The sequence below is a fragment of the Saimiri boliviensis genome, chromosome 13 (genome assembly GCF_048565385.1).
Source record: "Saimiri boliviensis isolate mSaiBol1 chromosome 13, mSaiBol1.pri, whole genome shotgun sequence".
Classification (NCBI taxonomy): Eukaryota; Metazoa; Chordata; class Mammalia; order Primates; family Cebidae; genus Saimiri; species Saimiri boliviensis.
Window position 1 is genome coordinate 21146704 of NC_133461.1, and position 17848 is coordinate 21164551.

The window sequence follows — 17848 nt, forward strand, 5'->3', positions numbered from 1 at the left end:
GTAAGGAGGTTGAAACCAGCCTGGCCAACATGGCAAAACCCTGTCTCTACAAAAATAGAAAAATTAGCCAGGCATGATAGCGGGTGCCTGTAATCCCAGCTACTCAGGAGGCTGAGACAGGAGAATCACTTCAACCTGGGATGTGGAGGTTGCAGCAAGCCAAGATCAAGCCATTGCACTCCAGCCTGGGTGACAAAGTGAGACTCCATCTTAAAAAAAAAAAAAAAAAAAAAAGGCCAGGCGTGGTGGCTCATTCCTGTAATCCCAACACTTTGGGAGGCTGAGGTGGGCACATCACCTGAGGTCAGGAGTTCGAAACCAGCCTGGCTAACAGGCTGGTTAAACCCCATTTCTACTAACAATACAAAAAATTAGCCGGGTATGGTGGTGCATGCCTGCAGCTATATAAGAGGCTGAGGCAGGAGAATCGCTTGAACCTGGGAGGTGGAGATTGCAGTGAGTCAAGATCATGCCATTGCACTCCCTCTTGGGCAACAAGAGCAAAACTCCATCTTAAAAAAAAAAAAAAAAAAAAAAAACTAAACTAAAATCCTTACATTGTAAAATTATTTGCACCTTAAAATTAAACCTATTTTTTGTGCTAGTCTCTTACTATTGTAATTAGATGCTGAATTTCCCCCAAAAAAGATCATTGATTTTTATTAATATTTCGGTTATAAATTTAAGTAAGTTATTTTGTGGACTGTTTTTACATTTTAAAAGGCCTACTTAAAAAAGCTTTTTTCATAATTGTGGCAAAGGATCCACTTATCTGGAGAGCATGATGTTTATCTGTGCAAGAACGTTGCTGTAATCAAGGGAACTCTACACACACTAGTTAGTGCCAGAATCAATCTTTACTGTCTGCCATGCAGATTACAAAGGTCAGAATAGCCACCTGGTTTTATCAGATTCTTTTTTTTTTTTTTTTTTTTTTTTTTTTTTTTTTTTTGAGATTGAGTTTCCCTCTTGTCACCCAGGCTGGAGTGCAATGGTGTGATCTCGGCTCACTGCAACCTCTGCCTCCCAGTCTCAAGAGATTCTCCTGCCTCAGCCTTCCAAGTAGCTGGGATTACAGTCATCCGCCACAATACCCAGCTAATTTTTGTATTTTTAGTAGAGACAGAGTTTCACCATGTTGACCAGGCTGGTCTCAAACTCCTAACTTCAGGTGATCCACCCGCCTTTGCCTCCCAAAGTGCTGGGATTACAGGTGTGAGCCACGGTTCCTGGTACTTTATCAGATTCTTTACAGCAAGCATTGAATTTGGAAAAGTTTCACCTGCTGGGATTGACCCTCTAAGGTTTTATGAAAATGGGGTAGAATGTGTGTCTAGGTGGGGGTGGGAGGATGAGTGGAGAGGAGAGAAAAAGAAGAGACGATGCTAAAGAGAAATGGATACTCAACAGATTTAGGAAACCATAAGACCTGTAATACACATAGTAAAACATGCCCTGTTATCAAGGGGGATGCTTAGACAGGTGTGTGTAGAGGTTAGCACTACAAAGTCTAAGGTGCTGCTCTGTAGGAAGTAGGCTATTTTCCCTTCCTTCTCGCAGGGAAGAGGAGATTTCACATATTCACTGTGATATGGGAAGAAGAATCTTTCTGTCTTCTGACTGCACCCTAGTTATCTTCTCTTAAGGTCAGCAATCCAAATTAGGGTAACAGTAATAGCCGTAGGCAGCTTCTTCACTTGCACTGTCATTACACTTATTCTAGTCTATAAGGTCGAGACCGGCATGACCTCCATTTTGCAGAGAAGAGCTGAGGACTAGTGAGCTACAGCAACTTGCTCAAAGTCCCACAAGCCATAAATGGTAGAGCTGACCAAGACTTGGATCTAGGAGTTGACTCCAAAGCCTGTCATTTTAACCACTACGTTATATGGCTCCATGATCAGGAGGATGGTTACAAGACAACTTTATTGAACTTGCATCCCAAACTTTTATTTAAATTTGGAGGCTGTCTTGATGGAGGCAGGGCTTCCTGCAAAGCCAGCTCAGTTTCTTGGCTGGTCCAATAGCGATAACCATGAAGGACACACTTTCTTCTAATGCTCTCAGAGATGCTCTCCCTGTTCACTTGCTTTCAGAGGCAGCTAGTACCTCCTGCCATCTTTGCTTCCAACATGGGATCCTCAGAAATCACTGGCTGAGAAACCTGCAATGTAGAGCCTACTATGCATGCATTCCTTAAAAGTTAAGATGACTTTGGCCAGGTGTGGTGGCTCACACCTGTAATCCCAGAACTTTGGGAGGCTGAGGCAGGCAGATTACCTCAGGACAGGAGTTTGAGACCAGCCTGGCCAATATGGTGAAATCTTATCTCTACTAAAAATACAAAAAAATTAGCTGGGCGTGGTGGCATGCACCTGTAATCCCAGCTACTCAGGAGGCTAAGGCAGGAGAATCACCTGAACATGGGAGACAGAGGTTGCAGTGAGCCAAGACTGTGCCACTGCATTCCAGCCTGGATGACAGAGGGAGACTCTGTCTCAAAAAAAAAAAAAAAAAAAAAGAAAAGTAGGCATGGTGGCTCACGCCTGTAATTCTAGCACTTTGGGAGGCTGAGGCGGGCAGATCACAATGTCAGAAGTTCAAGACCAGCATGGCCAACATGGTGAAATCTCGTCTCTACTAAAAATACAAAAATTAGCCAGGCGTGGTGGTACACACCTGTAATCCCAGCTACTCAGGAGGCTGAGGCAGGAGAATCAAGTGAACCTGGAAGACAGAGGTTGCAGTGAGCCGAGATTGTGCCACTGCATTCCAGCCTGGGTGACAGAACGAGACTCCATCTCAAAAAAAAAAAAAAAAAAAAAAAAAGTTAAAACGACTTCCCCCTTGCCACTCCTACCTTCCCACCCCCAGTTAAATATAATTTTCACAAAAAATTTACAGCAATTCTCTTTTATGTATCATGATACGAAGCCTCCCTGGTGTCCACTTAAGGTCACAATGAGATAATTTCAGGAGCCACTGCCCTCTAGACTCTGTTCCAGATGCTCAGAAGCTAGAGAGAACCACTAGAAGGAGGTTGTCCAGGTGCTTCAAGAGCCTTTCCTCTGCACTCTGCAGGACGTACACTTGTGTGATGATGGAGATGACACAGAATTAGCAAGCTTAGGAATCAGTTATCTGATATGCCTTCATGGGCACACACATAAGCCCCCCTTTTTTTTTTTCAGGCAATTCCTCAAATCTCTACCCTGGCGTGGTACACCACACTATTCCCCCTGCTTCTGGTGCTGGGCATTACTGCAATCAAAGACCTGGTGGACGATGTGGTGAGGAGTTCTCATACAACGTTCTACTCATTGCTTTGTGTTTAATTGACTTTGGCGTTCTTTCCTTCCACATTGAGATGTTTAAAACAGCATTTCCCCATCTTCCTTCTCAAGGCTCGCCATAAAATGGATAGGGAAATCAACAATAGGACGTGTGAAGTCATTAAGGATGGCAGGTACTGTGTCTTCTTTAACTAGTAACTAATTTACAAGAATGTAATGCATAACTCTGTCTAGAAACATATTCAGAGATAATTATCAGAATGGAGAAGGCTATTAGTACATTAACTTTTTTTTTTTTCTTATTTTTGGAGACAGAGTTTTGCTCTGTCGCCCAGGCTGCAGTGCAGTGGCATGATGGCTTACTGCAATGTCCACCTCCCAGGTTCAAGCGATTTTCCTGCCTCAACCTCTCAAGTAGCTGGGATTACAGGCACGCACCACCACACTTGGCTCATTTTTTGTACTTTTCATAGAGACGGGGTTTCACCATGTTGCCCAGACTGGTCTTGAACTCCTGACCTCAAGTGATCCGCCTGCCTCAACCTCCAAAAGTGCTGGGATTACAGGTGTGAGCCACAATGCCTGGCCTTAAATTATCTTTTTATTGAGTATGTATGTACCCCTGTTGTTATAAGTCTATTAGGATAATGATAAAAATAGATAAAAGGATGATGATTTGTGGTACTAAATTTTATAGAAAATATTCATTAAAATTTTTAGCATATCAACACTTTTAAAAGTTTTAAACTATAATATTGTTTTAAAGATTTTCACATGTACAAAAGATACACCCAGCGGACATAATGAACCTACCATAAATAATAAACTTAATTTCTTTGGAGGCAGACATCTAATCACTATATGTTTATCTCCCATTCATTTATGGCCAAAAATGACCTGGAGATTCAAAATACGTTTTTTTTTTTTTTTGAGATGGAGTTTTGCTCTTGTTACCCAGGCTGGAGTGCAATGGCGCGATCTCGGCTCACCGCAACCTCCGCCTCCTGGGTTCAAGCAATTCTCCTGCCTCAGCCTCCTGTTAAAATACATTTTAAATATATGTTTATGCCCCAGTTCCCCTAACATTACAAGAATTTAGTACACAATTCTTAACTCCAGGATTTTAAAAAATTTTTGGCTTATCTTTCAATAAATGAAATTTTATTTTACATTTCAATATTTCTGAAATTGTAAATTAGAAATTTACATGTAAGTCTGAAATGACAAATGGATATGCTAGCATCTCTTTGGCAGGGCTACTGGGAGGCAATTCTGTTAGATTCTTCTATCAGATGTTCCAGTTTCCTCTGAGGACACTCCCTGTGCTCTACCCTGCTGATGCTGAAGTTCTTATAGGTGTGACCCCACTGCAGGGGCTGCTTGGGCCATGACCCTGCCAGATATGTGCCCTAGACTTCCAAATTCAGGGCAACCCAGAGCTCCTCTTTACCAATGTGGGTAGCTATGGTGCAGGCTAAACATATGGGCTGGTTAGGCATGGTAGCTCACACCTGTAATCCCAGCACTTTGGGAGGTCAAGGCAGGAAGATCACTTGAGGCCAGGAGTTTGAGACCAGCCAGTTCAACTTAGCGAGACCCCCATCTTAACAACAATAACCTCGTCTGCTAGGTTCATTGGTACACTTACTCTATTTTACTGAATGAAGTGTTTCCTAATGCTAGAATTGCAACCAAAGCCAATTAAGATCATTATAAATTGTTGCGATTTTGTCTTTTGACACTTAAAAGGTAACTCTGGAACTGAATTTCCTTATTTGCAAGGGAAAAAAGCCATCAAAACATATTTATAGCTTGGTATAGTCTAGATTTGAATTAGACACAGTGGAAGTGTGGCTGTAAGTCAGGTTATTTTCTTCGATGTTGACACAAAGTCTTGGAATTAGGCCTTAGTCACTATTTTTAGTGCTTGAATTTGCAGTGCTGCCTGGAGGCTCTTGCTCAGAAAGCAACTCATTACTGATGGCTGAGCTGGTGCTTTGGTCACAGTTGACTGTATTAATTTAACAAACACGTGTGGACTGCTTTCTGCAGTTGGAAGCAGGACAGCATCCTCGAGAAACTTACAGTTCAAGACAGAAGATGAGACACCTATGCACACCATTCTAATAAAATCCATGTCAGAATAAGAAACATAGAAACAAAACGCTCTGATGGTACAGGGAAGGGAAAAATCACTTTAGCAAGGGCATGTCGGAAAAGATGTCAACACATGAGCAAAGCCCTGAAGATCATCCGCTGGGGAGGCTGAAGGAGTTGTGTAAACACAAGTTGTGCTGACGACACAAAGCTCCATCAGGCAACTGCCCATAATCCAACATGAGTATAGCTGTGGGGCCTTAAAGGGAATGCAGTATCTTTGTCAATTAAGCCTTTACAGTTAAGAAGCTGACAGGCCAGGGGAGGTGGCTCAAACCAGCAATCCCAACACTTTGGGAGGCCAAGATGAGTGGATCACCTGAGGTCAGGAGATCAAGACCAGCCTGACCAGCATGGTGAAACCTCCTTTCCACTAACAATACAAAAATTAGCCAGGCATGGTTGCACGTGCCTGTGGTCCCAGCTACTCGGGAGGAGGCTGAGGCAGGAGAATGGCTTGAACCCTGGGAGGCAGAAGTTGCAGTGAGCTGAGATCGTGCCACTGCACTTCAGCCTGGGCGACAGAGTGAAACCCTGTCTCAATAAAAAATAATAATAAAAAATAAATAACAAAGGTAATTTAAACAGCAGAGAGGAGGCAAGCTCTGAAGCCCCACAAAGACTCTGAGTGGCCCACGTGCATGCCATAATGTGGGTTCCCCTTTCCTGGGACCAGCACGCAGCAGTGATGGGTCACTAGGAAGGAACACAGCAAGGGGGTGAACTGGACATAAGAAAACCAAAAGGGGGTGGTAGGTATTTCCCTACCACACATGTAAGCAGCCCCCATAAACTCTTCCTTCCATGACCTAGACAGAAAGAAGATACCAAAGCCATCATAACTGCTTCCTTCAGGGGTCATGTGATTTTCATTCCCACTTAATATGTTTACATCATTAAAGAGCAAAATTTTAGCGTTTTCTCTGTGACTTACACGTTTTCCAGAATCTGTGACATCCAGAAAGAATAGTAATTCTCTTACCTGTAACTTAAAAATTCAATAAATTCGTCATTGTTTTTAATCCTTAGGTTCAAAGTTGCCAAGTGGAAAGACATTCAAGTTGGAGATGTCATTCGTCTGAGAAAAAACGACTTTGTTCCAGTAAGTGAGCCAATTCTGCTTCTCCCGGTCCTTGTTCTCCCCCAGCCCCTGCACGCAGCTTCTCCCTGGGGGTCTTGGTGTTATTCGTGTGTTCTGTTTTGGACAGGCTGACATTCTCCTGCTGTCCAGCTCTGAACCTAACAGCCTCTGCTACGTGGAAACAGCAGAACTGGATGGGTAAGTGTGTCTCGATGGACCTCACTTAAAGCTGACCTTTGAAGGCACATGCATTTCATTGAAATCGGGGCACTCTGGACCAGAGGGCTTCAGATCCGCCCTCGCCTCTGCCACCTGCTGCCTGTCCCTACCGATCTCACCTTTGCCCCTTCTGTAAAGTGGAACTCTTACCACCTGCCTGTCTTCACCTCTCGGAAGGTAAAGGGACCAGATGGAAGCATGTGTGTCTGAGCCCCTTATCAACTGCTGAGCAGTGTCCAGACAGTTATAAATAATATTGAAGTTATTATCTATGTCAGAGAAAAGAACGGATTTCTAAAGTATTTTCAATAGACTATTTATTTATTTATTTTGAGACAGAGTCTCACTGTGTCACCCAGGCTGGAGTGCAGGGGTGCTATCTCAGCTCACTGCAACCTCCACACTCACTGGGTTCAAGCAATTCCCCTGCCTCAGCCTCTTGAGTAACTGGGATTACAGGTGTCCACCCCCACATCCAGCTAATTTTTGTGTTTTAAGTAGAGACGGGGTTTCACCATGTTGGCCAGGTTGGTCTCGAACTCCTGACCTCAAGTGATCTGCCTGCCTCTGCCTCCCAAAGTGCTGGGATTACAGGCATGAGCCACCACGCCTGACTGTTTATTCTTAACTATAAAACTGCTGTTATTTCCATGAGAGATGCTAAAGCTTTACAAAGACATAAGATCCTAACGTGCCTTGTCAGAACCGATTGATGAGGTTAAGAATGAACTTACCTAGTCTGGGGAAATTCCTGGGTGTGTATTCGTGAATCCTATATAAAGCCATCAGTCGTGAGAGGGGAGCCTCGCCCTCTAGAGCACATGTCCCTGACCTGCCCTTGTGCCCACACACAGGGACCTTACCTTGCACTATGGTGAGGCAATTGGGAGTAAAGCTACCACCTCCTTCCCCAAATAAAATTATCTTTCAAAAACATGTGATCCAGCTATTCACTCTGGAAAGGAATTTAACAGAGGGGAAACGGAATTTCTGTTAACAAATATGTGTTATAGAATCATCTTAATGTGATTAAATATTAGATGCTACATTTTCAAACGGCAGTTTGGTAGTCCCAGCTGGTGGAAAGGGTCAAGTAAATGAGAAGGATGTTTGTGGGTGCCTCTGTTCTAACCTTCACACCAACCAACAGTGAAGGGAGCCAACATTTCCCAAGGTCAGCAATTTTCTCTAGTTCAGGGGATAATCTTATCCAAACCTGAATTTCCAAGGTAAACAGAGTTTGAAAATAGAAACAGCTAATTATTTAACCTTCATGTCCAGGTATGGCTAATGTAACTGTGGGTGATTAACTTCCATTTCAAACTCCAAAATTTGCTCATTTAGTTCATTTTCCCCCCTTCCTTTAGAGAAACCAATTTAAAGTTTAAGATGTCACTTGAAATCACGGACCAGTATCTCCAAAGAGAAGATGCATTGGCAGCATTTGATGGTTTGTAGGAAACATGTCGTACTTTGCTTTAAATTTTAATTGCTTGGTTCAGTTTCTATTGATTAAAACCAGAAAATCTTTTATATGAGACTAATTGTGTAAATCTTATATTTTTCAAAGGTTTTATTGAATGTGAAGAACCCAATAACCGACTAGATAAGTTTACAGGAATACTATCTTGGAGAAAAACAAGGTTTCCTTTGGATGCTGATAAAATTTTGTTACGTGGCTGTGTGATTAGGAATACCGATTTCTGCCATGGCTTAGTCATTTTTGCAGGTACTTTCACAGTTTCGCGGGAAATTCATCTGCTATGAGCTTTAAAGACTTTCTCCATCAAAACCAAAAGAAGAGTTTCTGTCCTTTCTCCATCAAAATCAAAAGAAGAGTAATTTTTTTTTTTTTTTTTTTTTTTTTTTTTTTTTTTTTTTTGAGCTGGAGTCTCGCTCTATAGCCCAGGCTGGAGTGCAGTCGTGTGATCTCAGCTCACTGAAACCTCAGCCTCCTGGGTTTAAGTGATTCTCCTGCCTCAGCCTTCCAAGTAGCTGAGATCACAGGTATGTGCCACCATGCCCAGCTAATTTTTGTATTTTTGGTAGAGACAGGGTTTTGCCATGTTGGCCAGGCTGGTCTCGAGCTCCTGACCTCAGGTGATCTGCCTGCCTCAGCCTCCCAAAGTGCTGGGATTACAGGCATGAACCACCATGCCCGACCAAGAAGGATAATTTTATTGATGTGCTAGTGAATTGATTTTCCCAATTGATGATCACATTGAATTTTCTGTTTTCAGGTGCTGACACTAAAATAATGAAGAATAGTGGGAAAACCAGATTTAAAAGAACTAAAATTGATTACCTGATGAACTACATGGTTTACACGGTATTTATTTTCAATCTCAGTAGATCTCTCATCTAGATTGCTGTCTTTTGTGCCAATATTATTGTATGTTTTTCTAATACAAAGAAATGTTATCCCTTTAGGTGGAATAGAAAAATGCTTGGGCACTCCAAGCTTCAAATGCAGGAAGAAGGGATTTTTTCTTTTTTTTTTTTTCAGAAATGCCTCACTTTTTCTCAGAAATGCTGTACTTCTAACAGGAGAATCCCCTTGGGAAGGGAAATTTTAATTACAGGGTGGCCTAAGTGCTTTGATGACTGGAACTGGAAAACCAGGAAGCCCTAGATAAATTAGTGAAGTTGAACTCCTAAAGTCAATGTAGGGTTGATGTCATTGCTGTTACTTTCCCATAAGTCAGTTCTTTTAAAAGCAAACCTCCTCTCCCCCACCTCAGCGTATACCGTAGAACTCCAAATACAAGGCAGGACTAAAAATAAAGTATGTCCAGGATCCTCAAGACCACTCCCAGGTTTGATGATTCACTGGAAGGACTCAGACCGCCACACATAATCGTACTTACAGCTGTGACGCATTACAGCAAAAGAACACAGAGCAAGATCAGCCAAAGGCTCATGGGGCAAAGTGCAAAGGAAACCAGGCACAATCTTCCAAAAGTCTGCCATCCCACCCCCACACTCCCTTCCCAAGCCAAACACACAATAGGGTCTTAATTCTCCCAGCAGCAATTAATGACACCCCTGGTATAGATGACATTTCACATGTGGTGTCATTAATTGCTGCTGGTAGACTCAGTGTCAAGGGTTTTTAACAACAACAAAAAAACACTTCAGGCTCCCCACAGGAATGCAGATGGTCAACATGAACCATGCTTTTTGCACAGTTAGGCATCCTGAGCTATTCTCTTTTTTTTTTTTTTTTTTTTTTTTTTTTTTTTTTTTTTTTGAGATGGAGTTTTGCTCTTGTTGCCCAGGCTAGAGTGCAATGGCTCGATCTTGGCTCACTGCAACCTCCGTCTCCCGGGTTCAAGCAATTTTCCTGCCTCAGCTTCCCGAGTAGCTGGGATTACAGGCACCTGCCACCCCACCCAGCTAAATTTTGGGATTTTTAGGAGACACAGGGTTCCACCATGTTGGCCAGGCTGATCTCAAATTTCTGACCTCAAGTGATTCACCTGCCTTGGCCTCCCAAAGTGCTGGGATTACAAGTGTGAGCCACTGCACCCAGCCCATGAGCTATTCTTATCAGAGAATAAAAGATAAGGAACCAGAAAATCCTCCCTTCTAAGTTCTTAGATACCAGCCAAGGGTTACCTTGCAAGCAAGCCTTCAGAGGAAGCAATCTCGGACCTGCTGTGTTCACTCTTCTGCCCATATGGTGACCCCCAAATATTAAGCACTCCTTCCATTTCCCAATGAAAATTTTTTTCAAGTATTTAGTTCAGTTTGAATACATACTTCTAATACTTATTCTGTGATTGCCTATACATATTTAAAATCATATGAAAGTAATAATTTTTAAGAAACATTTTCCCCTGCTTTCTCATTTTGTGAAAATTGTATTTGAACTTTTCAGATTCATCTTCGTTGTCATGGTTGTGGTTATGATGTATGACACTCTCAAAGAGACTGCTGGCACTCTGGTGTTTCCGTGCAAGTTGAGATATAGCACTTTTGGAGTCCGTGTGCAGAAATTTAAATTTGTCTCTGGAAATTTTATTCCCACTTGCAAATCCCCAAGTGCTACCATGATAGTTGACTTTTTATTCCTTCCATAAGTATATGCTTATAACTTCTACAACATAATACTTATCATATTGCTTCTTAAGTGATCTTATTTTACAATGTCATGCAATACTTGTGACATTACACCTTAAGGAATAATGGCCCAAATATAGGTGAGATTTTCTTGCCCTAAAAAAAAAAAAAAAAAAAAAAAAAAATTCTGGCTGGGTGAGAGTCACCTGTGATCCCAGCAATTTGGGAGACTGAGGCAGGCTGATCACTTGAAGCCAGGAGTTTGAGATCAGCCTAGCCAACAAGGTGAAAACCCATCTCTACTAAAAAGACGCACCCATAATCCCAGATACTGGGGAGGCTTAGGCATGAGGATTGTTTAAACCAGGAAAGCAGAGGTTGTAGTGAGCCACAATGGCACCGCTGCACTCCAGCCTAGGCAATATAGTGAGACTCTGTCTCAAAAAAAAAAAAAATTCCGTTGAATATTTCTATAAGGGTTCCAATTCAGCCTTGTTGGAAGTTGTTTCATGCTAAGCAAGGAATCTTCCCCAAGCAGTATGCTACTGTTCAAAGTAAAAGTAATTGAGAGAATGCCCTGTAACAGAAGACTCTTTAAGGATTTGAATATAAGACGCCACCTTCTCTTTTGAAAGATAATTTTGGGAACAAAACCTCACCTTCTATGGGAGATGTAGGATACATCAGGCAACCATGGCAATCAAAGACTTTCAAAGCAATATGTTGGCACTGTTTTATTTTGCATATATTATTTTTACAGACGACTAAATTCTCAAACATAAAATACTGAGTAAGATTAATTAGCATCTTGGAAATGCAAGAGGTTGGAAATCCATCTTCAGAATGCATTTATACATTTTCTACCTTCTAGATCATTGTTGTTCTTATTCTGCTTTCTGCTGGTCTTGCCATCGGCCATGCTTATTGGGAAGCACAGGTGGGCAATTACTCTTGGTACCTCTATGATGGAGAAGACGCTACACCCTCCCTCCGTGGATTCTTCAATTTCTGGGGCTACATCATTGTTCTGAACACTATGGTACCCATCTCTCTCTATGTCAGGTAAGGCTGTCCTCTCTGGCAGTTTGCCCTAATGGAAGAATGTTGTACCTTTTCCCAAGGTAGCACCTTCATTTCTAGCAATCATTGTTTCAAAGGTCACAAAGGTAAGAAAATCACATTCATTCCCGAATTGAGGATAAGAGAGGAAAAGGAAATTAACATCTGCTATCCACTCTGTGCCAGGCAACTTTTATCTCATCCTTTTTGCAGTTAACGCTAGCAAAGTTCAAAGATCGATTGCTACTCCTGTAATCATTGTCTTATTAGTAAGGCTCTTTCTCACCGGGTTTCAAAGCCCAGGCTTCCCCTCTTCCTGGGAGGAGGGGAGGAGTTAGCAGGTGATGGAAAAACGTAGTTTCCCTTTCAGAGGCTGTCCTCACCTCTGATCTGAGCCTTCCTTACTATTTCCCACGCCCACGGTGGAAAACAGGTGTTTTGTGGCCACTACCTCCAAGTAGGAAAGAAATGTCCTGTCCTTCATCGGCCTCTCAAAATGTTCAATGTCCATTACAACAAAGCCAGGGGCATATCTCTGACAAGTGGTAAGCAGCTGATCTGGTGATACTTCTCCCTTTTTTACTTTTTCTTTTTTGGCGGTGGAGTCTCCCCTGTTGCCCAGGCTGGAATGCAATGGCTCAATCTCAGCTCACTTCAACCTCCGCCTTCCAGGTTCAAGTGATTCTCCTGCCTCAGATCTTAAGTAGCTGGAATTACAGGTGCCTGCCACCATGCCCAGCTAATTTTTTGTATCTTTAATAGAGACAGGGTTTCGCCATGTTGGCCAGGCTGGTCTCAAACTCCTGACCTTGTTATCTGCCTGCCTCCCAAAGTGCTGGGATTACAGCTGTGAGCCACTGTGCCTGGCCTTTTTTTTTTTTTTTTTTTTTTTAAAGATGGAGTTTTGTTCTTGTTGCCCAGGCTGGAGAACAGTGAGACCATGTCGGTTCACTGCAACCTCCGACTTCCTGGTTCAAGCAATTCTCCTGCCTCAGCCTCCTGAGTAGCTGGGTTTACAGGCACCACGCCTGGCTAATTTTTTGTATTTTTCATAGAGATGGGGTTTTGCCAAGTTGGCCAGGCCGATCTGGAATTCCCAACCTCAGGTAATCTGGCCTCCCAAAGTGCTTTGATTACAGGCATGAACCACCATGCCCAGCCTTTTTCTTCCTTTAGTATGAAGGTTCACTGCCCTTGACCAATTGACTTTGAGACCTTTTTGGTAGGGTTAGTGCTTTGGAATAATCCCAGCAGCCAGAGTTCATTCCTACTTCTAATAAAGAATAGCCCAGAGACTTAGGGATCACATACACACCTATAATTGGAGGCATTTATTTTATTTTAATGTTATTACATGTGCATTTGCTTTATCTTTAATTTGATTACATGTAGTTACTGTTATTCTTTTAACATGAAGGAACATCTGTTCCACAGCAACTTTGAAAACAACTGATTTGAGTGTTACCTTTGTCAGGGGAGCTATTACACAGATAATTTAGCCTAAAACTATCAATGTGTATTATAAAAGGTATGTCATGTGACAAACATGATTTCTTTGTTTTTCTTAGAGATAAAGGTCCTTTGAAAACATATTGGAGCAAGTTCTTCTAGATAGTATCTCTGCTTTGACTTCAACCCTCATTCAGAATAAACCCACCCTCCGAAGCCCCAAGTATGATCTGGTGCTCAGCCCTCCACCCCGCCCATACCTTCTGCACCTCAGCTCACCTCCCTGGGCTTCTGCCACTCTAACTCCCTTGATATTCTTCCTGCCATAGGGCCTTTGCACCTGGTCTTTTCTCTGCTGGGACCATCCTCCCCAAGTATCTGTATGCTGCCCTTTCACTAAAAAGGCCTCTGCTCAGACAGCACCTTATTACTGTGGTCTTTCCTGACTCATCCTGTTTCTGACCTTCACTTCTCCATCCTGGAGATCGTCTCTCCTTACCCTGCTTTGATTTTCTTTTTTTTTTTTTTTTTTTTTTGAGACGGAGTCTCGCTCTGTTGCCCAGCTGGAGTGCAGTGGCACAAGCTCACCTCACTGCAACCTCCGCCTCACAGTTCAAGCGATTCTCCTGCCTCAGCCTCCTGAGTAGTTGGGATTACAGGTGTGCCCCAACACACTTAGCTAATTTTTGTATTTTTAGTAGAGACAGAGTTTCACCATGATCCACCTTTCTTAGCCTCCCAAAGTGCTGGTGCTGGGATTACAGGCATGAGCCACCGCGCCCAGCCTTTTTTTTTTTTTTTTTTTTTTTTTTTTTTTTCTGAGGCAGAGTCTTGCTCTGTTGCCCAGGCTGGAGTGCAGTGGCATGACCTTGGGTCACTGCAACCTCTGCTTCCTGGCTTCAAATGATTCTCCTGCCTCAGCCTCCTGAGAATCTGGGACTACAGGCACCTGCCACCACATCCAGCTAATTTTTTTTTATTTTTAGTGGAGAGGGGGTTTCACCATGTTGCCTAGACTGGTCTCGAACTCCTGATCTCAAGTGATCCACCCACCTTGACCTCCCAAAGTGCTGGGATTACAGGCATGAGCCACCGCACCTGGCCCCCTGCTTTGACTTTCTGCAGAGAACTTTCACCTCCGATACAGCCTCTCTTTATATTTATTTATCTGTCTCTACTAAAAAGTGGCCTCCTTTAAAACACGAACTTTGTTTTGTTTACAGACGTGTCCCCTGCACCTAGAATAGTATATCTGGTATGTAGTAGATACTTAGGAAATAGTTATGGAAGGAAGAGAAATGGGGAGAGAGTTATTTTTCCATCTGTTTAACTTGTTATGGACTTCCTTTGCCCATCTAACAATTGCAGGCTAAGTAAACAGCTTCCTTAAAACTGAGATACGTAATGTCCCTTGTAGTTTTAAATTTCAGATGATCCTTTTAGAATATCTTATTTTGGATATCCTATAAACTTATAATAATTTAGGGATCATGATTTAGGAGTATTTGCCAAAAGTCATTTGCCTATTTGAGAACACAGTGGAGTCTGTACCCTGAGGTACTCTCACTCCCTCTGCCCTACCACTGAGGACAAAGGTGAATGCAGCCATTCCAGTTGCCCCTAGGTACAATGGGGAATGGGGGGAAAGAGAGTCAGCCTTGCGGTGTCCACTGCTCTGTCTGCAGCGTTGCTGTGTTATCCATTCTGGTGGACTGTGTATTCGGAACATAGGTGCCCTGGATAAATGTGCCCAGGAATGAGTGGGAAATTTCACTGAGCAATTTTGAATGGAAATTACTTGTCTAAAATCAGCTTGACCCTGAAGCCTGAGAATGATGCATGTGGTTAGGAGAAACCAGAGGCTGAGTGCGTCGGCTTGTCTCCCTGCAGAGGGCTTAGTTTGGGCTGATGTAACAAAAGACCTTTGAAATTTATCGCTCACAGATCTGGAGGCTGGGACGTCTCACATCAGCGCATTGGCAGTTTCAGGGTCTGGTGATGGCACATTTTCTGCTTCATAGCCACAGCCGGTGCCTTCTAGCTACTTCCTCACATGGCAGAAGGGGCAAGCAAGCTCCTTTGGGCCACTTTGATAAGGGCACTAATCGCATTCACAAGGGTGGACTCCTCATGACCTAATGACCTTAAAGGCCCCACCTCAATACTGTTGAATCGGGGATTAGGTTAGAATCCCCCTCTAACTTACGAATTGGGAGGGGGATTCTAACATTCAGACCATAGCAGTAGATAAGCAGCTTGCTCTTGTCTGTACAATGAGAATAAAGTCTCTACTACTTACCACTCATATCTCAGCTCTCTAAGGAAAATAATCTTCTGTCTTCCTAGCGTGGAAGTGATTCGTCTTGGACAGAGTCACTTCATCAACTGGGACCTGCAAATGTACTATGCTGAGAAGGACACACCCGCAAAAGCTAGAACCACAACGCTCAATGAACAACTCGGTCAGATCCATTATATCTTCTCTGATAAGACGGGGACGCTCACACAAAATATCATGACATTTAAAAAGTGCTGTATCAATGGGCAGATATATGGTGAGTGGAAGCCATTACTCATTTTCTGGGTGAGTGGGGGCTGCTTGCCCTGTAGGGGCACTACCTGGACCAGAGCCTGTCTCCTGGGGTTGCTGGTGCCCTCCCAATGCAGAGTCCTACTGTGTAGGCCATTCTCCAGCTGAATGCCAGAGGAGCACCATGGACAGCACTGGGGACACATGCATGAAAGAGGACAGCAGCCAGAAGTGGGCTCACAGCTGGGTGTAATGGCTCATGCCTATAATCCCAGCACTTTGGGAGGCTGAGGCAGGTGGATCCCTTGAGGTTAGGAGTTCAAGACCAGCCTGGCCAACAAGGCAAAACCCAGTCTCTACTAAAAATACAAAAATTAACCAAGTGTGGTGGTGGTACATGCCTGTAATCGCAGTTACTTGGGAGGCTGAGGTAGAATTGCTTGAACCCGGGAGGCAGAGGTTGCAGTGAGCAAAGATCACATCACTGCACTCCAGCCTGGGCAACAGAATGAGACTCTGTCTCAGAAAAAGAAAAAAAATTAGAAGTCTCATTACTGTATGATCCAGCAATTTCACTTCAGGTTATATACTCAAAATAACTGAAACAGGGACTAAAGGAGGTATTTGTACACCAAAGAGGTATTTGTACATGGCAGCATTATTCACAATAGCCAAAAGATGGAAGCTACCCAAGCATTCATCAATGGATGAATGAATAAACCAAATGTGGTATACATACAGTGGAATGTTATTCAGAAGAAAAATTTGACAAATGCCACAACGCAGATGAATCTGAACTCATTTATGCTGGAAGTTGCAATTTTTTGAATTTTTACAATCAGACCTTGGTGATGACCTTGAGCAGTAGGGTATAAATAACTCCCACATGCTTAACGTTACAATAATGGAACACTAGGCATAAATGGGTTAAGGACTTTATGCTATGTGAAGTAAGCCAGTCACAAAACAAATATTGTATAATTCTGCTTATATGAGGTACTTAGAATAATCAAATTTTTGGAGACAAAGTAGAATGGTGGTTACCAAGGGTGGGTGGCAGGGGAGGGGGAGGGCAGGGGAATTGGGAGTTTGTTTAATGTGTGTAGAGTTTCAATTTTGCAAGATGAAGCAGCTGCACAATAGTATGGATATACTTCATGCCACTGAACTGCATGCTTAAAAGTGGTTAAAATGGGCTGCGTGCAGTGTTTTAGGCGCGTAATAACAATGCTTTTGGAGGTCAAGGCAGGAGGATCGCTCAAGACCCATAATTCTAGACCCACCTGGGTAACAAAGCAAGGCCCCTTCTCTACAAAATTTAAAAAATTAGCAGAGTATGGTGGTGCATGCTTATAGTCCTAGCTACTTGGGAGGCTGAGGCAGAAAGATCCCTTAAGCTGGGGAGTTAAAGACTATAGTGAGCCAAGATGACACCACCACACTCCAGCATGGGTGACAGAGCAAGACCCTGTCTCAAAACAGCAACAACAAAAATTGGTTGGCTGGCATGCAGTGGCTCATGTCTGCAATTCCAGTACCTTGGGAGACTGAAGCAGGCACATCCCTTGAGACCAGCCTGGGCATTGTGACAAAACCCCATCTCTATAATAATAATAATACAAAAATTAGCTGGGCATGGTGCTATGTGCCTGTAGTCCCAGTTACTTGAGAGGCTGAAGTAGGAGGATCGCCTCAGGCCAGGGACATCGAGGCTATTGTGAACTGGGTTTGCACCACTGCACTCCAGCGCGGGTGACAGAGTGAAACCCTTACTCGAACAAAAAAATTGTTAAGATGGTGAATTGTGTTATGTGTATTTCACTACAGTTGTTTTTGTTTTCTTTGTTGTTTTTGTTTTTGAGATGGAGTCTCGCTCTGTTGCCCAGGCTGGAGTACAGTGGCGTGATCTCAGTTCACTGCATCCTCTGCCTCCAAGGTTCACATGATTCTCCTGCCTCAACTTCCCGAATAGTTGGGATTTCAGGTGCACACCACCAT

The 17848-nt window shown here is 43.1% G+C and overlaps 1 protein-coding gene across 7 annotated transcripts in view; it reads left to right on the top strand.

Moving 5' to 3' along the window:
• ATP8B1 (ATPase phospholipid transporting 8B1) overlaps positions 1-17848 on the top strand; it is a 150796-nt gene that overhangs the window by 94645 nt on the left and 38303 nt on the right. For all 7 annotated transcript variants that reach the window (XM_074383365.1, XM_074383364.1, XM_074383367.1 and 4 more), the window contains 9 exons: positions 3192-3290; positions 3405-3466; positions 6480-6552; positions 6659-6729; positions 8118-8200; positions 8321-8479; positions 8991-9079; positions 11684-11874; positions 15667-15875. In XM_074383365.1, the coding sequence (XP_074239466.1) occupies positions 3192-3290; positions 3405-3466; positions 6480-6552; positions 6659-6729; positions 8118-8200; positions 8321-8479; positions 8991-9079; positions 11684-11874; positions 15667-15875 (1036 nt within the window). The remainder of the gene's footprint in view (positions 1-3191; positions 3291-3404; positions 3467-6479; positions 6553-6658; positions 6730-8117; positions 8201-8320; positions 8480-8990; positions 9080-11683; positions 11875-15666; positions 15876-17848) is intronic.